The 8,611-nt window shown below is 33.4% G+C and overlaps 1 protein-coding gene across 1 annotated transcript in view; it reads right to left on the reverse strand.

Annotated features, from left to right (window-relative positions):
- Positions 1 to 161: 161 nt before the first annotated feature.
- Positions 162 to 8,611, reverse strand: part of LOC111715738 (polypeptide N-acetylgalactosaminyltransferase 1) — a 19,266-nt gene continuing 10,816 nt past the window's right edge. The window contains exons 15-23 of the mRNA XM_023491109.1: positions 8,284 to 8,360; positions 7,923 to 8,012; positions 7,414 to 7,505; positions 7,219 to 7,335; positions 6,080 to 6,142; positions 5,549 to 5,618; positions 5,207 to 5,273; positions 1,167 to 1,276; positions 162 to 460 (exon numbers count right to left, since the gene is read on the reverse strand). Of these exons, the coding sequence (XP_023346877.1) occupies positions 380 to 460; positions 1,167 to 1,276; positions 5,207 to 5,273; positions 5,549 to 5,618; positions 6,080 to 6,142; positions 7,219 to 7,335; positions 7,414 to 7,505; positions 7,923 to 8,012; positions 8,284 to 8,360 (767 nt within the window). The 3' untranslated portion in view covers positions 162 to 379. The remainder of the gene's footprint in view (positions 461 to 1,166; positions 1,277 to 5,206; positions 5,274 to 5,548; positions 5,619 to 6,079; positions 6,143 to 7,218; positions 7,336 to 7,413; positions 7,506 to 7,922; positions 8,013 to 8,283; positions 8,361 to 8,611) is intronic.

Here is an 8,611-nt window from a genome sequence, read left to right on the forward strand (position 1 = left end):
AAAAAAATAAAATATGCACAAAACACACTGGATTTATTCGATTTACTACCGTTTTTACTAATTTTTAAAAGGTCTGAACCTTTTTTTTGAAAAAAAAAGGCTTTTTATACAAACACGGGTGGGGGTGGGGGGATACAATAAAATAACAATGTATTTGTAACTTTAAAAATAAGGCTGTATTTATTTCTGATTCAAATAAACATAATAATAATAATAATCACAGTCAACCCTTATCCTCTTAGCAGAATAGGCGTGAGCTCCTCCCATTTAAATTCTAATGGACATACTCAGTGAAGAGCTGAGTGTAAATTTATAAGTGGGAGAAATGCTTATGACTGTCGACCACGGGCCCTTCAGTACACGTAATATATATATATCTCTACCTGTCCTTATCATCATTCTGTAAATTATCCAAACAAGTATCAGTGTTAGGGTTACGGAGCCGTCCATAAGCATACACCTGATAATATCAAACAATTAATGGTTTTAGGACTAACCCAGTTCTAAAGTGAATTGTAGACAAAACTTCAAGTGACCTATTTATAAAGCTGTACGTTGGATTCACAAAGGTGCCCTTTATTCTTTAAACCTTTCAAACTTGCAAACTAGCTACGAGTACGGAGTCTTGTAATTTCGACATTTTGCACCATTTAACGTTTTGTAGCATTCAACGTTTTGTTTTTGGACGTTTCCAGAATGCTTTTTTGTTCCAGATCGTTAAGAATGAATGACTGTTGGAATGCTACATGTTCCGGATCGTCATGCTTGAATACAGGAATTAATGCTTATTTGTTTACAAACATCAAGAAGAAATTAATATAAATGAATAACTCCTTCATGTTCCGCATTGTGCAGAAAGGAAAATGAGTGCATACATGATCCGGATCGTTCAGCATTTATAAATGGATGGCTGCTACATGTTTTGGATTATTTAGTAAGGATGAATAAATGATTGAATATATGATCCGGATCGTTCAAAATAAATAAACAAATGGCTGCTTCGTGTTCCGGATTATTTAAGAAGGATGAATAAATGAATGCATAAGTAATCCGGATCGTTTAAAATGAATAAATGAATGACTTCTAACATGTTCCGGATTATTTAGTGAGGATGAATAAATGAATGAATACATGATCCGGATCGTTCGAAATGAATGAATGCTTACATGTTCTGGATCGTCCAGAATGAATTTCTGATGATAGATATTCTTGAGAAACCAAGAGAATGGTTTACACTGTTTATCTTCACGGAACTTATTACGGTTCTTTACACTTCCTAAACAAACAAAAAAGAGATGAAATTTATCTTTTTTATGATTGATGGATATTAAATTGTAGAGAAAAAAAGGGTAAACTTATATTGAGATACATATTAAGAAAAAACGTAGATTTTTATTTATACTCTTATTCCAGTATTTATTTATTAATTTAAAGAAAATTGCTGGGGTTATTCCAGGCCCCAGTAAACAATGACTGTTATTTTAACTTATTTCTTTTTTCATTTTCTTTAAAATAGGTCACAAAGAATTTTGAACTTTTTTTATTAGTTTTACAAGTATGATTATGTTAGTGCTGGTGTTCAGAGCACATTTGCACATTTTCAAAAATAACTCGGTAACAAATTATAAACTTTTCAGTGTCATTCACAATTATAAGATATAAAGACGACAACAATCATTTCACTGTTTTCTTGTTTCTTCTAAGGCCTAAGAAATGACTTCAATATAATGGCAAAAACGAAAGAGATAAGAGAGTAATTCAAGTTAAAAAGATTCCTAGTATATAGTAAGTAGCAAACTGATACAAGTATAAGTGTTCTTCGAACTCTTTTTGTATCCCAAGTAAAACACTTATAAAAGAAAGAATGCAAGACTTAGTTACGAGTAAGAAATTCTTCCAAGTTAGAAAGTGTTATAAGTTAGAAAGTGTTATAAGTTAGAAAGTGTAAGAAGGAAGAAAGAGTTACAAGTATTTCTTGGAATACGTTTCAAGTAATCAAGTGTTACAAGTAAGAAAGTGTTACAAGTAAGAAAGTGTTACTGGTAAGAAAGTGTTAATAGTAAGAAAGTGTTACTAGTAAGAAAGTGTTACTAGTAAGAAAGTGTTAAAAGGAAGAAAGTGTTCCAAGTAAGAAAGTGTTACTAATAAGAAAGTGTTACTGGTAAGAAAGTGTTAAAAGGAAGAAAGTGTTCCAAGTAAGTGTTACTAGTAAGAAAGTGTTAAAAGGAAGAAAGTGTTCCAAGTAAGAAAGTGTTCCAAGTAAGAAAGTGTTACTAGTAAGAAAGTGTTAAAAGGAAGAAAGTGTTCCAAGTAAGAAAGTGTTCCAAGGGAGAAAGTGTTACTAGTAAGAAAGTGTTCCAAGGAAGAAAGTGTTCCAAATAATGAAGTATTCCGAGAAAGAATGTGTTCCAAGTAGGAAAGTGTTACAATTACATGAATGTTAAAGTAAAAAATTAAAATGATAAAGCGTAAAAAAACTATATCAATATCCTATATTTTCAATTTCAAGACCTTCCATTCGAAAAAAAGGGGGCAAGCCACATTCACAGCTGTACCCTAAACATTTATCTAAATAATTTGGTAGAAATCCCCTTTTTTCCTTTAGCGAAAATCCGCGAGTCACTTTTTTTGAGAAATTCGAGGAATTAAGTGTTCCAAATACGAAAGTATTCCTAGTAAGACTGTCCAACTAAGAACGTGTTCCAAGTAAGCAAGTATTTCAATAAAGTAGTTTTTCTTCTCTAATTTTTTAAACTTAAGAATTGTTTAGCTAGAAATAAATTCTATCAGGTTCCAAATACTTATTGATATTTTCTATAATAAAAGAAAAAATTGGTTTCAAAATTAATGCGCTTCTAAAAATCGTGTTTTAGTAAAAACTTTTAATTTTAAAAGTTTTCGTGAATTCTATTTTTTCAAATATTTTTCTATTTATTTCCAGGGACGTTTTCAAATTAAATAGGATTAATTTTCTTTGTCAGTACAGTAAAACTCAATAGCCTTGTTATTCTTTATTATTATTTAATTAATCAAGATGCTAAGATTTTAGAAATAGATCCATTGTTCTACAGGGTTACCCACAAAGGACGAGACTGCAGAGACAACTGTACAGAATATTTTTAGTCTTATTTCTTACATTCAGGGTTCCTTGCCGGCCGTAACATGTATATTTTTGTACTTAATCGTTTTGTGGTTTACTAACTAAATGGAATGCAGAAACCAAAAATCAAGCTTTAAATCGACATATTTTATGAGTTTTGGGTCGTCTTTACAGTCCCATCCTTTGTGGTTAACCTGAAGTCAGTTCACAGAACGTCAGATCAGGGGCGAATACAAGAAAATTCAGAGGGAGCAAACTTCTAAGTACATAGCGAGCAACATATTTTTTCACAGGAACGCTTGAATAGTATAAAACCTAGATTTGGCGTGCATAATGAATATTGATAAGTTTGGTGGATTAGTTATACCCTCCACCCAAATCCACAGATCATATCTGGTCCAGGTTCTTACCAGCTGAACAATTTAGAGGACCTTAGATCATATCTGGTCCAGGTTCTTACCAGCTGAACAATTTGGAGGACCATAGTTCATATCTGGTCCAGGTTCTTACCAGCTGAACAGTTAAGAGAACCTTAGTTCATATCTGGTCCAGGTTCTTACCAGCTGAACAATTTAGAGGACCTTAGTTCATATCTGGTCCAGGTTCTTACCAGCTAAACAGTTTAGAGGACCTTAGTAGTTGGTCCAGGTTTTTACTAGCTGAATAGTTTGGGGAACCTTAGTTCATAGTTAGTCCAGGTTTTTACCAGCTGAATAGTTTAGGGGACCTTACTTCATAGTTGGTCCAGGTTTTTACCAGCTGAATAGTTTAGGGGACCTTAGTTCAAATAAGGTCCAGGTTCTTACCAGCTGAACATTTTACGGGACCCTAGTTTATTTCTGGTCCCAGTTCTTTCCAATTGACGCACGTGTAGTTAAGGATTGGATTATGCTTTTAATGACTCTGATTCAAGCTTAACTATTGAAGTGTTTATATTATATTAAAAAATATACAAACATTCCTTTTAAACTACTTTGATAATCTTATTCAGACTTTAACATCCATAATTTTAAAATATTGAACAGTCTTACATATTAAAAACCATTTAAACACAAAAAAAGAGTTTAAGGCCCAAACATAATTGAAAGTATCAGATTATTCTGATCTTGCGAACATCTTTTAACACTGCAAATAGGCTTAATTTTAATATATTTTAAAGAAAGAATTTTACTAGTATTTTCAAAAAATAGAAAAATTCATAATTTCTTTCTATGCAGGGTTGTATATCCTTACCCCCCCCCCCTGCACCCCCAAAAGGGAAGGAAAAGAAATAAAATTTTACCAAACACGGCAAAGAAATTAAACAAAAAGCGGAGTGAAAAAAGTGTGAAATGTGAGGAAAAGAAAAAAGAAAAAAAATATTCTCAGAAAACCAGAGAAAGGGGAGAAAATTTAGTTTGAATTTTCTCCCCCAAAACTAGCCCAAAAAATAAAAACCTGGATAGAATTAAATTTTGTTTGCATTTCCTTCACCTAAAATTTCTCAATTTAGATAAAATTCTTTTCCCCATAAATTTACCAGAGAGACAGAAATCAAATCAGACTTCAGAATATGGAAGAGAATTCAGTTTATCGCTAGCATTAAACTCATTACAAGGAGGTTCAATCTTGTAAATTTTGATTTGCTTACATCTTATTCTTGTTTGCTTTCTTCACATTTAAGAAATCTACTACCAGTTACCAGTTGGTTACTGGTAGTAGATTTTGATTTGCTTACATCTTATTCTTGTTTACTTTCTTTACATTCAAGAAATCTACTACAAGTAACCAGTTGGTTACTGGTGACCAGGACCAGGAATTTGTCCGGGGGGGGGGGGGTTATTTGTTCCAATAATCCTCCCTGTATCCGGACCTGCATCAGCTGTAATGTGGACCAAAAACTCGAATTTTTGCAGTCAATGTTTTATCAAAAATATTTCATTTTTATTCGGGATGTATTTTTCTTGAATATTGCATTTTCTTGTCATCTGAGGAAACATGATATGAATTTTGCAACCTCATAAATAAATTCATACAAATTTAATTTGTTCAGCAATAAATCAATTTTGCAGGATTCTTAAATCCTTAAAAACATGAAATATCAACAAATGTTTAAATAATTCAAACCTATGTCTGTGCTGAGAAGATCAGGCCTGTGCATATAGAACAGTTTTTTATATTCATCCATCCAAACCTACAGATCAGATTCAAGTTATAATTAAATCGTAAAGATCATTCTAAATTTTTATCAAAATATCAAATATGATTTTAATTGTTATGCTTTTAATTGTTATGATTTTAATTGTTATGCTTTTAATTGTTGATTTTAATTGTGATGCTTTTAATTGTTATGGTTTTAATTGTTATGCTTTTAATTGTTATGCTTTTCATTTGCAACAGAAACTTGCAACAAATGCTGTTAACAGCAATAAAATAAATGCAAAATTTTACAAATTTTCTTTGACTGACCTCAACAGTCCTAGCAGTGTTGATACCATGGGTATCTTTGTTTCCAGGGAATGAGTAGGGATGGAACGATCTAAACATACATTTTATTTTAGTAAATTATTCCATTCGACAAAATACCAGAGTAAACGTAGTTGAGGCGTTCCTTGACAATGGTGTTTCTTGAATATTTTTATGTTAACGTAAAAAGGGCGTTTCTTCAACACTTTTATGTAAACGTGTAAAGAGTGTTTATTTAACACTTTTATGTAAACGTATAAAGGCTGTTTCTTCAACACAATTCTAAAGTAAAAGTAGTATATTATTCATCAATTTTATGTAAAAGTAAAAAGAGCGTTTCTTGACACTTTTGTAGAAGTAAAGAGTGGGGTTCTTGCGCACTTTCGTCTTTCATGTTAAAGTAAAGTAGTGTTTTATTCAACACTTTTATGTAAACGTAAAAAAAATATTCCTGAGCCGTTGACGCTTTTGTACTAAAAGGAGGATTAGTCCCTGATGTACTTTCCCCCTTGATCTGGGGTAATTTGAACTAACCTAAAAATATGACCAACTCTACTGCAAGGAATTGTCTCTAGTACACCACCACACTGCCAAACCCTGAAATCAAAATAAAATTATTTTCCTTAAATCATAATTTTAAAAATAACTTAACTGTCACATAATAAAAGCTGCAGACACTTCAATCTTGACATGATTATCACGGTCAAAGTGGGGGGGGGGGGGCAAAACGTATTACTCTACAGAAAATTTAAACAGTGTTTTAACATAACTAAGCATTGTAGAAGAACGCTGAATTTTCGTATGTGAACTGAAAATTATGCATTGTAACTGAAAAATCTAGTTTAAAAATAATCCGAGCGTATGCTTTTTGGTGGAAAATGTTACTTTTTTCGCATTTTTGCAAGCTTGAAACCATGAAATGAACTTGAATTTGCTTCAAGATGCTTTTAGGCAAGTAATGCCTGAACAGTTTAGCGCAAAAAAGCCTCAAATTCCCGCGCGCGCGCACTTTAGAAAATATTTGAGATTCTTAATTTTTTAAATTTTGGTATTAATTAAAACAAAAGTAGCATGCGATACATCAAACTACCGGTAAATTGGGACAAGGAATTGATTACTGTGGTCAAAACAGACATTGGAGCGTTCTGATCGGCGCGCGCACGCTAGAAACCAGATGTAGCAACATGGGGATTCTATTTCTTTGGTCAAAATGTAGTTTGCGCATTCTGATCGGCGCGCTAGCATCCAGCAATTACGTTTTGGGTCATCTAACCACATATTTTTTGAGTTGTATGTTAATTTACATTTTACAGATAATTGGGCAAGAGAAATTAATTTCCGATGTAAAATTAAATATTGGAGTATTCTGATCGGCACACTAGTAGCCAGCTGTTATCTTATGGTCAACTTAGCACAGATTTGCATGTTGTAACTTAATTTATAGGTAATTGGGCACCAGGAATTCATTTCTGAGGTAAATATGAATATTGGGACAATCTGGTCGGCGCGCTTATAGCATTGTTTGTAACGGTTAAAATTTTGAAGGTTTGTGTTTTCTCTAATTTAAAAAGTTCGTAAGTTGCTGAGTTTCGTATTTTTCCTGAACCAATAATTCATTTCAATATATCAAACATTAGAGAAGATTTGAATTGTTCTGATTATGAACTGCTTACCTGAATGACATCTCCAGGTTCTCTCCTCCCCACACATCCATCTCTTCATCATAGGAGCCCAGGTCCCAGAAGGTTTTCCGAGATACAGCAAACAGGCCTCCAGCCATTGTCGGGGATCTATGATAAAAGAAAAAAACTTCTTGCACTCAAGACCAAAACGTTAGTTTCTATATGTATATATTATAGACCAGATACCTAGTAGGAGCTATTGGACTTCCTCTTCTCGCTAGTTCTTCAGGAGATATATCAATCCAGGTAAAGTGTCCTCCCCAGGTGAACCCTCCAACCTGTAAAACAACGCTAACGCTAATGCTAATGCTAATGCTAACGCTAACGCTAACGCTAACGCTAACGCTAACGCTAACGCTAACGCTAACGCTAACGCTAACGCTAACGCTAACGCTAACGCTAACGCTAACGCTAACGCTAACGCTAACGCTAACGCAGAAACATACAGACTTTAAAGAAAATAAGGGCAACTTAAGGGCCAAGGGGAGGCATATTATATTTTTACTTAATCTTGCTAACTCTGGCTAATAACTATTTATAACCAGCTACTGGTTGAAGGGAGGCAAGGTATTAAGTATTTGAGCCAAAAATTTTCTTTTTCGAGAGGGTTCTAGACTTTTTTGATGATATTTTTAACCAGAGCGTAGTATAAAATCTTGAATACACGCCGAGTCTGAAATATTAAGAAATGTTACCTGGAAATAGTTTCCGTTCCCATGATAGTATTCCATAGTTTTATCATCTATAACGTCTATAATTGGAACAACAAAGGCCATAGGCTCCTCCTGTACTCAACATCCATTCATTTCATCAATTCATCAATTTCTTAATTCTTTTTTTTGGATTTGTAATTTTGAGTATTTATAAAAAATGTATTCACTTATATTGCTTTTCTTACATTCTTTCTTGGCAAAACACATTAAGTTGACAATAGTTCACATGTTAATTCAGTTTTTGACATTGTTTTTCATAACTTGTGTGCGTGGTGTGGGTTCAGAGGGGGAAGGGGGTTGTTAAGTAAATTTACCACATTAAAAAAATGAATAATAGTTTTTCCTTTATTCTCTGAAGTAACGGCTCCAGCCAGCCAGTATTACACTCACAGTGAGAATCCAGAAATATGAGAACATCACCTAAAAGTTAGGAGTACTTTAGATCATATCTGGACCAGGTTCTTGCCAGCTAAACAGCTTGGGGGACCTTAGTTCATAGCACATATCCAGCTGAACAGTATAGAGTACCTTAGTTCATATCTGGTCCAGGTTCTTACCAGCTGAACAATTTAGAGGACCTTAGATCATATCTGGTCCAGGTTCTTACCAGCTGAACAATTTAGAGGACCTTAGTTCATATCTGGTCCAGGTTCTTACCAGCTGAACAATTT

The sequence above is a fragment of the Eurytemora carolleeae genome, unplaced genomic scaffold, assembly GCF_000591075.1.
Source record: "Eurytemora carolleeae unplaced genomic scaffold, Eaff_2.0 scaffold1783, whole genome shotgun sequence".
NCBI lineage: Eukaryota > Metazoa > Arthropoda > Copepoda > Calanoida > Temoridae > Eurytemora > Eurytemora carolleeae.